General features: G+C 48.1%; 1 protein-coding gene across 5 annotated transcripts in view; it reads left to right on the top strand.

Annotated features, from left to right (window-relative positions):
- U2SURP (U2 snRNP associated SURP domain containing) overlaps window positions 1-18,052 on the top strand; it is a 1,877,492-nt gene that overhangs the window by 1,097,234 nt on the left and 762,206 nt on the right. For all 5 annotated transcript variants that reach the window (XM_069618259.1, XM_069618256.1, XM_069618257.1 and 2 more), the window contains 2 exons: window positions 16,532-16,611; window positions 16,900-16,987. In XM_069618259.1, coding sequence (XP_069474360.1) covers window positions 16,532-16,611; window positions 16,900-16,987 — 168 coding nt within the window. The remainder of the gene's footprint in view (window positions 1-16,531; window positions 16,612-16,899; window positions 16,988-18,052) is intronic.

The raw sequence follows: 18,052 nt of genomic DNA, 5'->3' as shown, positions 1-18,052 counted from the left end.
AAAAACAGGAATGATTTTTGGGGTTCTTTTCAGAGTATATTCGACGAGGACGGCAACCTTATTCCATTGTGGATTCGAGCTGTTTGCATCGGTTTGATCAGTCGAGGAGTTCCAGACAAAAGAGAACAGGCTACCCGAATTGGCCCTAAATCTTAAAGATGCTAGTGGTCTAGACACCTCCCCAGAGGTGGAGTTCAAACAGCCAGATCCTCATTCCCATCCTAATTCTGCCTATAAGAAGGTTATGGTAACAGTCACTGATGGCTTCGACTAGGGCCCCCCTGCTAGAGAGATCAAGGAGTATGTATGACAAGACGTATTACACCCGGTCTAAAAAGATTTTTCTTCAGACAGTTGGGCCTGAAAGCCAAGAACACCACATGTGCACTTGCTAAATATACTTGTGGATCGTGGGCGGTCGATATCGGAGTCAGTGGAGCACGTCCAAAAGGGCGAATTGAGGGATGGGATTTCACAACATTGTGGGAGATGAGAAAGAGTCCATGTGCCTCCAGTCTGGTCTGGGTTCTGCAGACTGCGTGGGGGAGAGCCACAGGTACAAGCTCCGGTTCACTGAGTTTTATCTGGCTCAGAGTCAAGTTTTGAACAGGATGTACAATCCAAGTTACTTGGAATGCCATTTTATGGTTCCCATTTGTTTGGCCCTAAGGCAGATGATAAACTAGGAAAGTTACAGGTTTCTAAGGCACCAATGAAATTGCTGTAAGCGGCTGTGCGTCAACCCACTCAGTCTGCATCCCAATAGGAGGTTAATATTTTTCCCTGCTACAGGTACGCTAGCCAAAGATGCAAACAGGCTACTGCCAGACAAACTTCTCAAGGCCATTGAGAGGAAGAGATGGTAAAACTCCCCAGTCTACCACGGCTTCAGTCCACTCCAGTGCGGCACCAGCTGCAAAACCGCTTTGAGACCCTTTCTCATTCTGCCCCAGTAGGGGGGCTGCCTACTGCATCATTCCTTAGAATAATGCAACATTACTGCCTCCCCTTTCTATATTGTCCGTCAGACTGCCCCCATCCGACCACCCTTTGTTCCGGACTCACTTCTTCAGAAGGAGATTGTCACACTACTGGAGAAGGGTACCGTATAATTGGTACCACAAGTAGAAAGGAGCAAAGAGTGGTATTCTATTTCTCCAGCATGGGGTCTGGCATGGATTCACATGCTCATGAATATTCCCTATCGTCAGGATGGGAATACTCGGTAAAGAAAAAATCAGTTTCAGTTTCGTTTCTGAACTGTCTTTCTACTAACAAACCAATCACTGGTCTCTGGGTCATACTGCCCCCAGCAATGACTGCCCTCTACCTAAGCCCCTCCTCTGGCAGCCATCTTCAGATTTTTACTGCATGTTCAAGTGTTGGGAGTCCTCGTTTTATAGCTCTCAAGCTTTTACTACGTATTGCGTTTTTTTTCGAAGAGTTTACTCTTATTTTTTCAGTCAATTCGAGCCTCAAGCTCCACCGATTCTTCTTCCGATCAACGGGGACCCATTTTGGAAATTTCTACGCCCCTCAAGGGAAGATTTTTGTCGAATTACACTTCTTAGAGGATTCCGGAAGACCTTTGAGGCCTACCCCGATTCGGACATGGTCCAGGACAAAGGAGATTCGACGCCTACTGGATCCAAACTGTTTAGGAACTGCCCAGGATGTGGACTGTATAACGTCTTTAAGGAGGACGGTGCCTCTACTGCCTACACACTGACAAGTCGCACGTGGAGGAGGACTGTGCGTTCTGCAAGGACATGTCTGTCTGGACCATGAAGGACCGTCGTAAACGACTCGCTGACTGGCAGGAAGCAAAGAGCCCAGCAGCAGGTGAGAAGAAGTCTGAGCGGTCTTCTAACACCTTTGAGGGCGCTCCGGCAACGGGGGCCCAACAAAAGGCAAAGCACTGCGAGTCTGCGGGCACCAGGAGCGCCGTTGGTTCGGGCTCCTCGGCTGCCAGGCAGAGCGCGATGTCACCGACGCCATCATCCACGAGCCAACGCTCTGGCTCAGTGAAAAGGAAGTCGGAGAACCCAGGTAAGCTTCGGGAGAAGCCCTGGTCGATCTTGATGGAGAAAGCCAAGGGGGGGCGAGGCAGTGACCCTCCCCCTAAGGTGAAGGCCTCAGACACACCCAAGGTCGTGAAGGCCCTAATTCACACATTACAAATAATAATATTAAAAAAATAATAAAACAAACCCGGCGAAGGCCTCGATTGAAGGAGTCGTGGCGGCCCTGGCGAACCCTGCGGAGGCTACCCCAGTGGAGACGACTTCCGGGCCTAGAGTTTCCCTGCCACCCCAGAGGGAAACATCTTTCCAGCCTATCGAGAAGACCCCTGTGAAACCCTGGGATGAGAAAGAGGGGGGGCACGGTAGCCCTAACGGGCACAGATACCACCTCCAAGGGTGAGCTGGCTGTCGCCAACGCTATCCTGGACAAGAAGTTCGAGGAGGTCAGGACCTACGGGAGGGATCCCGACGAGGCGGACGTACAGAGCAACGGTGAAGCCGACAAGGAGCTGCGGGCTGTGGAGGAAAAGGAGGACCCTGCGCCCCAGCCGTCGCTCCCTTCGCAACCGATGCCTACGCCACAGGACAATTCAGGAGCAATCTTGATGGCTCTGGAGACCCTCCTGTGTACAGAGATAAGGACAAGGTTGCCCTTACCTCCAGCAGCGTCTGGACCGTCGGGGAGCCCACCGACCAAGCGGAGGCGAGTTCATCCTCCCCCTCCCTTCCCGCCTTCACCCCATCCCCTCCTCCGAGGGACGAGACTGAGATGGGGACAGAGACGACAACAACGGTGGCGCCGACGGAATGGATCTCCCGTCGCCTCCCGCCTGGGCGCCCCCCAACCCCTGACGAAATTGGCTCCTTTCACGCCATGATCGCCATGGCCTCAGAGCTTTTCCAGCTGTGTCCCGAGGAGCAAAAGAAAGAGGGATTTCTTTACCAACGACAGGAAGCCAAGAGGAAAACCGTACTCTCGGTCCCGCTGTTGGACAACATATGGGACGAGGGTCTGTCCTTTCTGAAGAACCCTTCCACGGCCCCTGCGAAGAGAGACCGGTACCAGAAGAAGTACCGGGTCCCGGATTCCGCTCCTATGTGCCTCAGGGCGCAGCTGACCCTGGATTCTGTAGTCTTTGTGGCAACCAAGACGAAAGTCGCAGGGGCGACGGCTTCATCCTCCACTTCACTGCCGGACAGCGAGGGAAAGAAGCTAGACGCCATGGAACGTCGAGTCATCTTGTCGGCAGCGACTACCATTAAGGCGGCCAACGCCCTCACGATCATGGCCCGCTATGATAGGGAGCTATGGTTCAAGATGACCCCTATCCTGGACTTCCTCCCGGACGACAAGAGGGCGGAGGCCCTGGAAATCCTGAAAGAAGGCGAGCTGGCATCTGATCACGCCATCACTGTAGCTACAGACATCGCTGATACTGGATTTCGTCAGATGGGCAACAGCGTTTGCCGGCACGGTTGGCTCAGGGCCACCGACTTCCGTCAGGATGTGCAGACCAGGGTACTGGACATGCCCTTCGACGGAAACAACCTGTTCGGGAAAGCGGTGGACGAGTCGCTACAGGCCATCAAAGTGGACACTGAGACGGCCCCTGCCCATGGCACTCTTCATCAACGACAGACGTCCTTTCGGACCTCCGGAGGCAAATCTCAAGGTGCCTCCAAAGGATTCGGCAGCAGTTCATCGTCGTACCTCCAAGCTGCCCGTTCCTCGTCGGAGGAAGCTTACAGAGGCTGCAGCAAGGCCGGTGGATACCGTGGTCATCGCCAAGGAGCACAGGGTGGCAAGGCCTCGGCGAAACAGGACTGAACTGGCTGTGACGTCAGCCCCCCACCTAAGCACCCCGGTGGGAGGCCAGCTGGCGAACTTCGTCGGCGTGTGGGAGTCTATCTCCACCGACGGTTGGGTGCTGGATGCCCTGGCCCACGGGCACACTCTGGAGTTCCAAAGAAGGTGCCCCCATTTCCCACCTGTGGCCAGGAAAGAAAACCACGTTCCATAGCTGCTTCTGGAGGTACGAGCCATGCTGAAAAAGGGCGCAATAGAACTCGTTCCAAAGAAGCTTCGGGGCTCCGGAGTATACTCGTGGTACTTCCTCGTCTGAAAGAAGACTGGCGGCCCATCCTGGACCTTCGGCGCCTCAACAAGTACATCAAAGCCCAGAAGTTCCTGATGGTTACCCTTCAGCAAGTGCTGGGACAAATGGAGGAAGACGACTTCCTATTGTCGCTGGACTTGGAGAATGCTTACTTTCACATCCCCATACACAATGGACATCGAAAGTTCCTACGTTTCGTGGTCCAAGGGCGGCACTACCAGTTTAAGGCCCTGCCCTTCAGGTTGAAGTCGGCTCCAAGGGTCTTTACCAAGTGCCTGGCACCGGTGGCGGCGCGGCTGCGCCTGCAGGGGACACACGTATGCCCCTACCTGGACGATTGGCTTCTCCGAGCAAAGTCAAGAGAACTCGCCATCGACCACACAGCGAAGACCGTCCACCTGCTCACGGAACTGGGATTCTCAATCAACTTTGCAAAGTCCCACCTGGTACTGTCGCAGGACGCCCTGTTCCTGGGAGCCAGACAGTGGCGCGGTTGGCCTCACCGTCGGAGGAAAGGACGAGGGCCATCCTGGGCAAGGTACAACAGCTGTTGACCATGGAAGTGGCCATGGTGAGGGCCATCAAGTCCCTGCTCGGCATGATGTCATTGTGCATCTACCTCGTGCGTCTTTGCAGGTTGAGTATGCGGCCACTGCAGGAGTTCCTCGACGCCTGTTGGATGCAAGCGACAAGATCCCACTCAACAAGACTTTCCGCCATGGGATTCGGTGGTGGGACAGCCGTGCGCATCTCGTGGCGGGCATGGACTTTCACACCCCAACGCACCAGGAAACGGTGATGACAGACGCCTCCCTGGAGGGATGGGGAGCGCACACCGGAGATCTCTAAGCAAGAGGCCTTTGGCTCCCGGAGGAGAGGTTCCTGCACATCAACGTCCTGGAGCTCCGGGCCGTGTTCTGGGCCCTCAGGTCTTTCCTTCTGTCCCTCAAGGGCAAAGTGGTGCAGATCTTCACTGACAACACCACCACAATGTTCTACATCCGAAAGCAGGTGGGCACCAGATCCCCAGCCCTATCCAAGGAAGCGCAGGATCTGTGGCACTGGGCCGTCGCCCAGGGGATGTTCCTGGTACCCTTCCACCTGGCAGGAGTAAAGAACACGGTCGCCGACTCACTTAGCAGGGAGCTGCGCTCGTGCCACGAGTGGGAACTCTGGCAGGATCAAGTGGATCTACTGTTCCGACGATGGGGCAATCCCCAGATAGATCTCTTCGCGACGGCGACGAACACCAAGTGCCAGAGGTTCGCCAGCAGTTTTCCCCAGCCGGAGAGCATGGGCGAGGCATTCTCCCTCCCCTGGGACGGGCTGTTCCTGTATGCGTTCCCACCGTTGCTGTTGCTTCTGCGATTTATCAATCAACTCAGACGGTCCCGGTGCAGGATGATCCTCGTCGCACCGGCGTGGCCGAGGCAGATATGGTTCCCGGACCTTATGGACTTTTCAGCGTCCCCCCAGTCAAACTGCCGACGAACGCGGATCTTCTCGCCAGGGAAGGAGGCACCATCCTACATCACGACCCAGGATCGCTGAACCTGCAGGCCTGGCTCCTGCAGCACTAGAGTTCGGAGGCTACGATATCCCGGCGGACGGCAAGGAGGTCCTTGCAAATGCCAGGGCGTCCTCGACTCTTAAGTGCTATGGACATAAATGGAAAAGGTTCTCTGTCTGGAGCCGTGCACAGAAGATCAACCCTCTACGGATTACGGCCACTCAAGTGCTGCCGTACTTTCTGTCGCTGGCCAAGGTGGGGCTGGCACATGCCTCCATCAAGATTCATCTGGCGGCTATCTCCTGCAACATCAGAACTCCGGGGCGGTCGTCGCTGTGGTCTCACTGCCTGGTGAAGGAGTTCATGAAAGGACTGTTTTGCTCGTTCCTGCCGGTGAAGGCTCCGGCTTGGCGTGGGAGCTCAACGTGGTGGTGACCAGGCTCATAGTTCCCCCATTCGAGCCCTTGCATTCGGCACTACTGAAGTTCCTATCGTGGAAGACAGCGTTTCTTGTGGCCATCACCTCTGCACAACGAGTGGGAGAGATCCAGACCCTATCCTGTAAACCTCCATACCTGACATTGCACGAGGCGAGTGTAGTGCTGAGGACGCACCCCTCCTTCATGCATGAGCCCTTGGTGTTACCTGCTTTCTTCCCGTCGCCTTCATCGCTGGCTGAGAGGACTTTGCACTCGCTGGATGTAGCTAGAGTGCTGAAGTTCTACGTGGACCGCACAAAGAGTTTTCGGAAGACATCACAGCTGTTCGTGAACTTTGGCCCTGTGAACCAATGGAAGGCCCTCTCGAAGGCTTCCACTTCCAGGTGACTCTCCGGCTGCATCATGCACTGTCACCGGTTGGCAAACCGACCGTTTCCCAGCTGTCCGAGAGCCCATTCAACCAGAGCGATCGCTGCTACTATGGCGTTCCTGTCTGGTTTGCCCCTGCTGGACATCTGCAGGGCTGCTATGTGGGGGTTGACTCGCACCTTCACGAGATTCTACTGCACCGACCGGGATTCAAGGGAGGAGTCCAGAGTCGGCCAGGCAGTGCTGCGCAACCTCTTCGCTTGAAGGTGGGCCTGGTGAGGAGGTAAGAGATGCTTAATGTTGAGTTGTTGAAATGCTTAATGTTGAGCCTTGCCACCTCCTGTGGTTGTGCATGTGTGTACTGCTATGTATTCTTATATTCATGAGCATGTGAATCCATGCCAGACCCCATGCTGGAGAAGGAACAAGTTACTTACCTGTAACTGTTGTTCTCCAGCATGGGTCTGGCATGGATTCACATGCGAACCCTCCCTCCGACTCCTCTGCGGCTCTTCTCTTGGTCCTACTGCCAGTTTACGTGCTACCAAATCTGAAGATGGCTACCAGAGGCTTGGGTAGAGGGCAGTTATTGGCTGGGGGCAGTATGACCCAGAGACCAGTGATTGGTTTGTTAGTAGAAAGACAGTTCGGAAACAAAACTGAAACTGATTTTTTCCTTACCGAGTATTCCCAGCCTGACGGGGAATATTCATGAGCATGTGAATCCATGACAGACCCATGCTGGAAAACAACAGTTACAGGTAAGTAACTTGTTCCTTATTTCCTGGTTCCAAACGACAACGGAGGATGCAACCCATCTTGGACCAAGCTTGGAATCCTCTCCATCGCACCAGCTATCTCTTACAGAAGAGATTTTCCATAAACTTCAAGAAGTCTCAAGTGGCACCCTCTCAAACACTCCAGTTCATTGGAGTGGTTCTGGACTCTCCTACAGGGAAGGTTTTTCGTCCTATGGACAGAGTTTTAGCACATCCAACAGATGGTCACTGTGTTTCAAAACGCTCAGTGTTTGCCAGCCCTGGACTTCTTTTGCTTGCTAAATCTCATGGATTCCTGCATTTTCCTTGTACCGGATGAGAATGAGGTCACTGCCGCAGGCCCTCTGGTCTCGATGATCACAGTTCTCAGGCTGCATGAAATACCTTCTGCAGGTCCCGATCAGTCTCACAGTCTCGTGAAGTGGTCTTGCAGACAGAATTTGATGGCAGGAAGACGTTTTTGGAAACTGTGTCGGGAAGTGCTCATGGTCACGGACGACCTTCCTGAAAGGCTGGTGCGCTCACCTGAATGAGCTGGCTGTGTTCCCTTTCAGAGACAAGACAGCAGATAAGCCAGTGGGCAATCCGACTGGAGCTGATGGCCTTCTTGCCGTCTATACAGGGGGAAACTGTTCTGATCGTGACAGACAACACAGTAGCCTCGGCTCAGAGTCTATTGCACCCTCTGCTGGTTTTTATAAACACATCAACTTCAATAATAATTGAAACATTTGTACCAATGCGGCGGGACTACTTTGTGAGATTGTGAGACTTCATGCAGGTATGGATGCTGATGCCGCGATTTTAACATTGCAAGCCTAAACTAGCTAAACTAATTTAACTCATTGAGACTTTAATAGCTTTTAACAGACTTTGGGGGTCATTACAACTTCTCCTGTCTGGAAACAATGCCGGTAATTCCAGCACCGGCATTTTTTCAGTGGGAGCAGTGATCTACCAGCAGGACTGACCTGCTGGTAGTTCACGCCATTACCAGCAAATAAATGCCGGCATCACCGGCACCGGTACTGCCAGTGTTTCCGACAATCCCATATCTTGGAATAGGAACTTACTGCTGTCTCCACCACCCCTAATTTCCCGGTAATACCAGGATATCAGGCGGCTGAGACGTTAGGGGCAGTGTCTCAGGATACCGGGAAACTCGTAATGAACCCCTTTGTCTGGCTCGAATCTAATGTACTGCTATTTTGTTGCCTTTTAAGCCCTTAAACCTTTTACATTTTTTCAATCTCTTTTTCAATCTGTTTTAACCTTTTTTCCCTTTATTGAATTTTTGAAAAAATGGCTACAGGACAGCTAAGTAGGAGTGGTGCTCTGCCTCCTCTTACAAATGCTGAGGCTGGAACATCCAGAGGGACACTGCAACCCGGTCTTCTGGAAGATATGACCCAGCCGAGCAACGCTGACAATCATGTCATAATTGAGGGCCAAATTCACACCTCTATGCCGCTGCCTTCTCTGAGACTTGATCTCGTGACTGATAAAGTAAAGGCCAAGTCTCTAGTGCATTCTCTTACATCTAATCCAAAAAGCCTGGCAAATTTTAAGTTATCAACCAGATTTAATATTGCGTCAAACTATTCAAGCTTGCCAAAATCAGCTCTGGCTTATTTACCAAATCAAGGTGAGAGGTGCCATGTGAAACAGCTTGTAAAACCTCTGGCTCCTTCTGGGGCAGGGTCTCGGCTAGTGTGGGCCCTACTGCCACTGACAATGCTAATATAGAGGTGTGCAGTATTTGAACGACTCCTTCCAAGCCCTATTATCAGCCAGTAAGGGCCTACTTAAGGAAATCACGGATTTGGAATTGACTGCACATTTTTACCACCTTAACTCCAATGTATCTGTCAGAGCCACTGTTAAGCGTAATGGAAAAGGTACTCCTGAGAAAGAGCCCATTCAATATCTCGGCTGCGAAGTCGAGCTTGAATGTTCTTTGTAATGAGAGTGCTGTGCTAAACTGCCAAAGATGCGACCACCCTGCAGTTCCCCAGTCCTTGGCAACATCAAGTGGGGCTGGTCTGCAATTGGGGAGTGCAGTGAAATTCCCTCTTGTAGAGGCTGAGGGCCAGACTTTATCTGTAAAAGTACCCTTATAAATTGGCTCACCTGAGATCCCTTTAGTTGTATGTCCAAAGGGGAAAGTCATAAGTGATCCCCCTTAAATTTTCTCCAGGTTTCATATACAAGCTCAATTGCTGGATCGCAGCAAACCTCTGGTGGTATCAAAGTGAATCCAGCCTATGTGAAAACGGTCAGTTTCCTTTCCCTCCCCCACATGTCTCTACCCCATGTCCAGACCCAATCATCTATTCTCAGTACCCCTTTTACCTCGTCTTTTGTCCCCTTCCCCCTTGCTCAAGTTTGGGGTGGTGGGCTGAAATCTATGGCCACTGATACAATTGATTACCAAGAAACTGTGAGTATTACAGGCCATATGAGTGAGGTTATGGGGCAAGTCCCTCAGAGGAGAGAGGGTCAAGGTCTAATACCAGCGGCCTCCTTTTGCAGTTCAAAGGAAATGGTTTTGGAGGTGAGGAGTCTGTACTTTGGCTCAGGGAGAAAAGTATCTGGCAGTTAACATGGGCAATACGAACAATACACTGGATTTTGTTTTGACAGCCCTAATCCACCTACAAACTAATTTTTATTGAAGGTTTCATTATGGGTTCTAAGAAGGAATTTAAAAATGGATATGTTTGGAAAGATATTGCCCTACAAACTGATTTTGGAACTGCTACAGTAAATCTGACCAATGATGAGGAAGCTGAAAACGATTCAGAACAAATACAGCTAATGACCCCTCACCCGCCCATTGATTTCAGCCTGACCAGGGTGAGACAGGAGGGCATATCGCCTCTGTCGTCTCCAAGCTCGAGTGTCATCCAGATGGCTGAAAGTTATGATCAAAGCATTGTAGTTATTACCGTGTTATCACACCACAGCAATGCAATCTTCTATCAAAAACATAAAACGGATGCCAGAAATCCCAATCCAGGGCCAAAATAAGGACACAAAATAATTAAAAAAGAATACGACTCAAGGTTTAAGGAAATTCCTCTGCAATGTGTTGGTGCCCCGAGCTACTTCGAAGTCAGTGGTTGTACAATATGTTCAAACATTGCCCCCTATTATGGAATTGCCAGTGCATAGTGTGTGTGTTGAGACATACCGACAGAGGAAGCTGTTCAGACACCCCCACTATAACTTAGGGCTGGTGGCATGACTCAGATGGAGACACAGATGGAGGGGACTAACATTTGTGGCAGAATAGAAGAGTTGTGAGTAGGGAATTGGAGTCGGGATGCCCGATCTCTGAGCCGGTCATATATACCAACGGAAGTGCTTCAGACAGAGACCCCTCAGTGGTAATGTTTATGACTCTAGAAGAACGAAGGCGGGCAATCACTTTGGGAAATACATCTTACTCTAAAGGGAAGGAGTGTACTGATATTCCCCTCCCCTCGCACTCCACCGCTGCCTTTTAATTGCCTAATCGTAGAAAAATTACTGTTTGACCAGCAGGCTCCGATTCTGAACAGGACAACTGTGCTCAACCTCTTAAAGAATGTTCCATCTCTCACACAATTTGAGTCAGGGGATATCAAGTGCGTTGAGTTTTGGAATGACTATCTCCTTGACAAAGTTATATTACACTTTAGGTCTAGCCTTGTTAGAGACTAAGTTGTTGCCGCTGCAGACCACATTAGATCTTGGGGTTATGAAATTTCTACATTTGCATCATGGCACAATATGCATGCTCCTCCGAAACCCCTGCCTGACAACAACTGCCAGAATTTGTGCCTTGATACTGCCTTGCCCTTACAGAGTAAATGTTTTAGAGGTATAAACATGAAAAGGCAGATAAACTAGCAAAGCACAAGGGGATCAGGAAATGAAAACAACTGAGAGTTGTTGCTGGTTGGCTGGAGCATCGGATACAAGGCATGGTACATTCTATCAGCCTTGATTCTACACTAACATCAGTAGAGCTTCAGCTAATCTCCTGGAATACTAGGGGCTTTACTAATTTATTGTGAGAAGCGAGTGTTGATCTATCAGTGGTTATTTTCGGTTTCCAGGAGACCTGCTTACAAATCGCGCCTACTATAGATGGGTTTACTCTTTTCCTGTCCCTTGCTTATAAAGGTAAAGTAGGGTGGCCTGCATCTGGCTCTTTGGTCGGGATAAATAATAACCTGAATGTCCAAGCAACTGTTTACGCCCAACCAAATCCCTTTGTCCAAGCTATAGGATTAGAGTGGAACAGATCTGTCTATCCCTGTTTGGTGTACACTTTAGTAGTAAACCTATATTGGAACCCTGTGAAGATTTCCCAGGTAGAATTCTTTGATTCAAAAGAAGACATTGTTAGATGGAAATCGCATAGAAACCTGAACTCTATTATCATGTGCAGGGATTTAAACGCCATCTGTGCTTCTGTAGTTGATGGTAAAAAACGTTCCCTTTACTGAAAAGGCCACTTACAAAAGAGGTAGGGATTGGTTATTGCTCATGGAGGCATGGGGTCCAAGTATTTTGAATGGAAATGTCACGGGTGATGAAATACCACATTATGCATGGACTAGAGGTGCTCAGGCAAATATTTGAGACTATTGTCTTGTGACTGATTAAATCTTCATGGATGTTAAGTCCCTGTCTTTTGGCCATACTACGGTTAACGATCAATTTCCTTTGTGGGTAAATTGGGGTGTAAAATCACAGAATCTGGAGCATAAATTCTACTGCAACATGCTGGACGTAAATCAGGGCGGCAATTATGTGGAATTGGCATAACATTCAAATGTTTAATCATATTCTAATAGACACATGTCCGGGAAATCAATTCTATGAACAAATAGAATATTACCCTTACAAGACATTTCTGGAAAAAGTTTGAGCGAGTGCCAAAACGCCCAGATCCGCAGAAGTGCAGTGTAAAAAGAGAGTTGAGAAGTGCAGTGAAACAATTAAATTCTGATGACATTGTGCCAAAGTGTGGCTTAAAGAAAGCTTATAACAACTGGCTGCATAAGCACAAACATCAGATATTGCTAACTGGCGCACATAAAATGCAAAATGTACTGTCACAGAACAACAGCCGAGAGTTTTGGTCCAAGATCACATCAGATGAGACTCCCCAAATGTGTGCTCAGATGAATCCAATTTGTGGGAGAAATAGATAAGTCATTTTGAAAACATATATACACATACATGTGAATATACAACCGTAGCCCCATGGCATACTTATAATCTCTGGACTCTAGAAAGAGACTTGGAAAGTGTAGCAGAGATAATCAGCCAGAGTAACAACTCATGAGCCCCTGGCACCGATGGCCTAGCAACTGTGGTCATCAAAGGCAATATCATCTTCTGGGCCAGTGCCTTGATGGCCATGTTCAATAGGGTGATCTCTAGTAAAAGAACTACAGATTCCTGAGTATGCTCCATTATTGTTCCTATCTATAAAAAGTGTCTTCGTGCAGGTCCAGTAAACTATAGGCCGATTAGCGCTGCTGGACGTCCCCTCAAAGATGTTCACAGCCCTTCGTTTGCATGATTTACAAAAATGGGCCAAGGAGACTCAAAGACTGGAGGACGTCTATCAGACTGGTTTCTGCAAGGGTATAGGAACTTCCACAAATGGGTTTATTCTCGGCCTGCCAAAAAAGGAGACCATGGAGAAATCAAAGCTGCCATACATTGCATTAATTGACTTCCCCATGGCCTTCGACAGCATAAATAGGAATACGTTATGGACTAAACTCCACTGATGGGTCTGCCCAGCTCCTCTATTGGAAATGCTTATTGCGCTGCACACTAACACCTCTGTTCAGATTAGATTGAATAGGCAGGGCCGGTTATCTGCACCAATTCAGAGTCTATGGGGCTTGAAACAAGGCTGCCCTTTAGCCCCCTCCTTCTGTTTAATTTATTTATTTCTGATGTTTCTTCCTTTCCCCCAGGTCTGAATGGCACCCCAGTCAATGACTTACTGCATACAAAGGACATGTCCTTGATCGACCATACTCCTATAGGTCTGCAGAGGCAACTGGCAGAGTTAGAAACCTATACTAGGACGAATGGTTTTAAGTGATATAATAGTTTTTTTTTTTTAAACGTTTATATCAAAGATGAATTTAGAAAGGCGGTCTTTCTAAATCAAACTGCCATGCCCATACTGCACGCGAGTGCATGCAGGGGCTGACAAGCAGATCAGGACCCGGAAGCAGCCTTGGGGGTGTAGGGGAAGGAGAACGGGTAATTGTATGTGTGCGTTTGTTGTGTGTCTGTGTGTGTTTTGGGTGAGTAGGTAGGGGCTGAGTGAGGGGAGTTCGGGGGATGAAACCCCTCGTTTCCATGCAAATCCTGCCAGCAAAAGTGGGGGGTGGGGAGGGGAGCCACGTAGTCTTTTTTGCTTTTTGTGGGCCGCCTAAAAACGGCAGGAAAAAAGTACCTACAAAAAGCAAAAATAAGGCATAGAACCGGACAATGACCTGAGCATTAAAGTAGTAAAAACTAAGATCTTCTCATTCTGTCAAGGAAGGAAAAATGGTATCCTGAGTTTATATGGTACTTAAGTAATAGGCAATTGGAAAGAGTGGAGAATTTCATTTATTTGGGTTTCAATTTATGTGAAACAAATAGTGAAACTGAGCTTTTTAATCATAAAAAAACGAAAATTATTGCACTTGTAGCACAAGCAGTGCAAATAAATAGAACGTTCAGGCACTTTTTATTAATCCCAGTGGTTGAATTGTACACGAAGAAAGTAATACGAGTCATCACATATGGTGCTTAAACCCTGCTTTTTCGATTTAATGCCTAAGTGGATAAAATTGGAGTGTTTATTTTGGAGGAGAGTGTGCGTAGGCTACAGCAGGGAGTACCAGCACAGGTGATCAGATATGAATTGGAGCTTCATTCTATTGGCTTGGGAGGATAGCTCAGGGGCAATGTGCTCGCCTTGGAAGCATGACGACACGGAGCACCACAGGTTTGATCCCTGGGTCCGCGCTTAGAAACCTCCTGGGTATTAAGCGTGTTATAAATAGCCTATCATCATATCATATCACGGCAAGGGTTTTATGGAAGAGCCTGAGGTGGTTGGTGAAAATTATCTATGTGGAAGAGACCTCTATTTGGTGACAATTACGGCAACTACTAGAGAATCGCCTTTGCAACCCCCTGAGTAAATGGGGTGAAAAGTGCCAAGAGTGTATCCTCCAATACGATTTGTTCTTGGAATGGTTACCATTGATGCCGGACAAGGTGAAACAAAAACTGTGGGAGTGAGACTGCATATTCACTATTGAGGAGGTCCGGGGATACCATCCATTCTCCAGAATATTGTTGGACGCCAGACCGTATGGTGTTCTCCCACACTATTTTATAAAGATTACCTGGTCAATATTGCTGCACACAACTTCTGCACCTCTTCCTTAATCTCTTGCCTCTTGCCCACTATGGAATTCATAGGAGGAAGGCAGGGCTTGGAATGCAGACTAAGAATTTGCAGACATTGTAAAGAAGAGAAATCACTGAAACTATTTATCATATACTGATGGAATGCCACGGTTTAACTCAAAGTCGCCTCCTATATTTTAATCATCTGACTAAGGATCACAAACTGCTATCGGGGGGCTTGGTTTGGCAATACATCTTTACTCAATCTAATAGATGGGGTCTTTCTAGCTGCACTTCTCAAATAAATTTTTCACTGGAGGGAGCGATGAATAAGAGGAAAGCAGTCCCATGTTTATCGCAGATTTTATGGCTTAAACAAAAGGTTGACTTGTAATGTTTCAAATGTTGATGAACTGATTTGTTTAATACTATTTTAAATATGTGATGTGCTAAGCAATTGATTGTAATGAATATTATGTATTTCTTGAAAATTCTGTTAATGAGTGTTGAAGTATTATAATGATATTGTTTGCCTGGTCAAAGGTTAATTGTGAACTGTATCACAATTATTTTTTTTAAAGTATGTGTTTTGAGTCTAATGACTTGGCCACAGAACTTTCTTGACCAAAGTGCTTTGGGATTCGCTCGCTGCACATATGTATACACCTGGAAGATACCAAACTTGGAGAACCATTGGTGTAGGTCTGAAACTGCTTCCTCACAGTTTCTCTGCTCTCCACTTTCCTTGGCAAAGACTATGCTATTTCTGACATGAATTGTGAGGTGTATCTTTTGGAGGGGAGGGGAATAAGGTTCTCCAGATTATTGCCCTGCACTTTTAGAAACAGATTCTAATGTAGCTTACTCCCTTGCAATGATTTCGGAAGCAATGCTGCATTTAATCCAGAACAGGACTGCAAGACTTGTCCTTGGCCTCAAGCCCTGGGATCGTCTCTCTCCAGCTCTGAAATCCCTCCATTGGCTCTCTGTGGATGCACGGATAAAATGTAAAACCCTCTGCATTGTCCACAAGGCTTTCTGAGGCCTGGGTCCAAAATACCTTCAACTATCCCTCCGTAAATACATCCCCTCTCGAGCCCTTCCCTCCTCTACCTCCCTCAGGGTCAGTCGTTTTTCAAAGAAATGTGCCGGGGGCAGATCTCGGTCTTCGACTGGGGCCTCCCTTTGGAACAGCATCCCTGCCACCTTTAAACTTGAGGAGAACCATCTCCGGTTCTGGAAGCACCTCAAGAACATCCTCTTCGGCTCTGCATTTTCCCATCTTCTCCCCTGCTGATCTGTTCTCTCTCTGGGCACCGTGCACCTGGCCACCCTCTGACCTTCGGGCCCAGGTACCTGCTCACCCTGCCACCCTCCTGCACTGCCTCCGGACCACCACTTGCAATGGGGTCTGTATCTGTACCGATACAGTCCCCCGCCCACTTTCTATCTGCACTTATCAGATATACCCTATCTGACTATCCTAGCACTTGCTGGCTGCACTAACACTGTTTATCACCTGTATTTATTTATTTATTTATTTTACTTATTAATATTTATTCTGTTCTCTCCTCTGTTCTGCACTTTCCACTTCTCCCCTCTCCCATGCACTTGCACACTCTTAAAGTCACTGGGCCTAGTAAGATTGTTGTTTTTGTTTCTCCCCTGTTCCGCTCCCTTTTGCCTGGTCGCGCTCTGAAACACTTGTGTATGAGCGCGATATAAATAAAATATATCATATCATTAATGCTTCACCCAGCAACGCTTGGTTTTGTCATTAGATGTTTTGTTCTTTCTGTTGCTTGAAGAGATGCCATTGCTATCGGAATCCCACATCACATTTTTTTTCTATTTTCTACCACAGATTGCTAGACTATATTTGGTCTCGGATGTATTGTATAACTCCTCAGCTAAAGTTGCCAATGCATCATATTATAGGAAATTGTGAGTATTCCTGTTTATTCACATTGCCTACCATATACATATTTATTTAGTTTATACATTTGTACTGCCTATATTGATTGGAGATTGTGGGGTTGGAGAATAAATTAGCGGAAAGAGACTTTTCTTTTTCCACTCAAATGTGGCATTGTCAAAGCTCTAGTGTTCAGAACAGAGCTGCAGTTGCTAATGTCCAAGCATTGTGAAAAGTAAAATGTTACTTTCATGTATTTACAAACCATATATACATTATTTTGATTGTTAACCTTTTTTTTTATATTTTTTTTTTAGTTTTGAAGCAAAATTAGGTCAGATATTTGCTGATCTCAATACTGCATATCGAGCTATACAGGGTCATTTGCAATCCGAAAACTTTAAGGTAATTTCATTTTTGGCATTTCTTTTTCCTTGATTTTTTGTTGTTGTTTAAAACATAGGGTGCTGCTGTTGCCACAATGTTCCATGTGTTAAAACTTCGAAGTGGAGCATTGAACATTATTTGTGCTTCTTATGCTAATGCCTTCTTTTCGGCTGTGAAAATAGTCTTTCTGATCGATTCCTTCCTCCCATGGATTCCTTATCTAGGATAACCTTTCCCACCTGCAGCTCATATCTTCGGAAACCTTTCATGGCTCTTAGTTACTTTTTTCCATGCAGTCTTCGCTTCGGGAACATGCTGCTTTGTTCAGAATATTTTTCAACGTCCTTCCCAAACCTGCAAAGGCTTCAGGTTTCAAGCCTTGTGTGGATTAGGGCCGACAAATGTAAGAATCCGACCTACAGAGGATCCGTTTATACTGTCTCTGGGTGGATCATGATACCAAGGACTGTGGGTCATGTCAGTCCATGCACCCTAAGGCCCTACAGAAGAGTGGGGAAAAGCGTTTTACCAATTTCCATAAGATGGAAGTCGCAGGGAAGTCGCAGGCATGTCGCAGGGCATGTACTGTCTCTCTAAGGGCAGGTCTACGGACCATGAGGAGAAGAAGAATTAACACCTTAAGAAGTCCCATTCCCCAAACATTTTCTTCAAGCACCATTCTTCTTCATCGTCAAAGAAGAAGAGTCACTGATCAAAGCACTCTCCAGAACCAGTGTAACAGGTACCTTTTCCCACCTAGTCCTCCACCCCAAAGGAATGGCCAGCTCCAGGCAGACAGCATTGAGTAGGCTGCTGGTCACGTGATCAGGTCCTGCCACTCAGTTGCTCCGCCCATCTCCAGTTTTCACGTCTTCCAAGCCTCTACCTAAGGACTAGAGGCCAGCCACAGGCAGACAGCATTGAGTAGGCTACTGGTCACGACCAGGCCCTTCTCAGTTGCTCCACCCACCACCTATTTAATCCGTCCATTAGGCATCCTCAACGCCAGCATTCTCAGAAAAGGACGTGCAAAGGCAAGGACCTCACCAGTCTGTGCCTGTTCTGGCCTAATGGGGCCAAGGG

The sequence above is a fragment of the Ambystoma mexicanum genome, chromosome 10 (assembly GCF_040938575.1).
Source record: "Ambystoma mexicanum isolate Mex_15411 chromosome 10, UKY_AmexF1_1, whole genome shotgun sequence".
Classification (NCBI taxonomy): Eukaryota; Metazoa; Chordata; class Amphibia; order Caudata; family Ambystomatidae; genus Ambystoma; species Ambystoma mexicanum.
This window is presented reverse-complemented; position numbering and strand designations above follow the sequence as displayed.